The sequence below is a fragment of the Aptenodytes forsteri genome, unplaced genomic scaffold (assembly GCF_000699145.1).
Source record: "Aptenodytes forsteri isolate BGI_AS27 unplaced genomic scaffold, ASM69914v1 Scaffold63, whole genome shotgun sequence".
In the NCBI taxonomy this organism is placed as follows: domain Eukaryota; kingdom Metazoa; phylum Chordata; class Aves; order Sphenisciformes; family Spheniscidae; genus Aptenodytes; species Aptenodytes forsteri.
In genome coordinates, this window is record NW_008794709.1 from 1,731,504 (window position 1) to 1,733,283 (window position 1,780).

General features: G+C 44.7%; 1 protein-coding gene across 1 annotated transcript in view; it reads right to left on the reverse strand.

The window, feature by feature from the left end:
• Window positions 1-1,525, reverse strand: part of STMND1 (stathmin domain containing 1) — a 9,716-nt gene extending 8,191 nt beyond the window's left edge. The window contains 2 exon segments of the mRNA XM_009273736.1: window positions 379-559; window positions 1,442-1,525. Of these exon segments, the coding sequence (XP_009272011.1) occupies window positions 379-559; window positions 1,442-1,525 (265 nt within the window).
• Window positions 1,526-1,780: the final 255 nt, after the last annotated feature.

The window sequence follows — 1,780 nt, forward strand, 5'->3', positions numbered from 1 at the left end:
ATAACAGCAGACTGACAACCCTCGCGTGGGCAATGCGTCTTCCCAGTGTGCCGTAATCCCAGTTAGAGAGGGCTGCCCCTGGGGACAAGGCTGAGTTTGTTCTCTTGGTCTGTTCTAGGCGTCTGCCAAGAAGAGTATCTACCCTGCTGCCTGTTCTGGTAGTGAGGGTTGAGTCATGCTACAGAACATAATCATCAGCTAGGATATGCTTTCTGCTACTATTGCATGGTTTTAAACCAGTGCTAAGAGCTCAATCCTTGTGGTGTCGCAGCATGAACGCTTCTGGGTGTAGAAGTTGGCTGTAGCAATAGACTCTCAAGATAATTTCCTCCTAGGTCTCCGTTTGTGGAGCTGGTATGAACTTCAGTTACTGTTTACCTGTGCTTTGTGCATTGCTGCTTTTCTGAGAAGATGTAAATCTTTCTGGTAGTTCTTCAGGTGAGTCTCCCTCACTGGTCTCATCTTCCAGTTTTGGCTCCATCCTTTGAAGTGCCTGTTGGCCAAGCTGCCCATCCTGTGAGGGCACAGCCTCTGTTCCAGCAATGCTGTCATTTTTAGTCTACAAGAAAATGAAGAAACAAATGAGAGAGAAGCTCCTTGGGCTTCTAAACATTTAAGGTGGTATCTAGAATAGTCCCATAGAATTGGCAGGTTCTGAGTGGAGTGGGAGACAGGTGTTCCTGATACTTATCCATGTTCTGTCACAGGTGGATGTTGATGGTGAGGAAAGGTCTCTTGGAGCATTTTGGAAAAGAAGCAAATGACCTTAAGCCTAAATGTGTCCATAATCCAGTTGACTATATTGGAGTATTGTTTCTGTACTTTCAGTGCCTTCTATATGTGGATTATTGGTTAGAAATTTAAAACTGAGTTTTAAATTAACACTTGGTAAGGTGTTAACCTGTGCACCTTCTAAACAATAGCTTTGAACCTCCAAAGAATGCAGGATTAGAGCCTAGATGTATTCTTGTCTCCTCTGTGTGTTTGGGCTTGAGCCAATGCAACTCTGCAAACTTCACAAAGTGGCTGCGCACAAGTATCCTATAATATTTGCATATATACAACCCCTTTGCCTCATAATAACTTTTTGAGGCAAAACCCACCTTGCTGCAGTGTTGTAATTCAATGCTGGTGTGGGAGATAAGTGCCTCTAATTGTATCTTTAATGAGGCAAGTGAGACAGACTGTGAAAAGCCACTTTCCAGGTGCTGTAAAATCAAGTCATGCATGTGGCCAAATGGTGAGTCTGCTTCCCCTGTAGCATAAGGGTTGTATTAAGCTGAGTGAGTGATAGCCTTTCTCTTAAAGAGCTCCCTGACAGATTCAGAGCTACCGTTAACATCAGCAAAATCATTTCTCTGTATGCAGAAGTCCTTGTACACTCGCATGCTAAGATGTCTCCTAACACACTTTGTACAGTCTGTTTGGAAGAAGTCACTACCTGGCTTTTGGCTTCCTGGTTGTTCTGTAGCTCCTCAGAAGACAGCTGTGCGACAGCGACCCTGTTAGAAATATTACAGCCCATGGTGAAACTGTGGCCATCTGATTGTCCTTGCTGCAAGTCCAGGGAGTAGGAATGCCCTAGTCTCCTCCTTGGGAGCTTGGTTATTTGTTATCACCATGGAGTCTAACTGTTGCCAGGGCCTGTTGCTACAATAAATAACACCACAGAAGGCTTTTCTTCTTATGTCCTGGCATACAGACGTCATTGTCTTTGTCCAGGCACCCTCATCTGAAGTTGAGAGGGAATGTGTTTCTTCTGCGCAGCTGGGATGTTGGT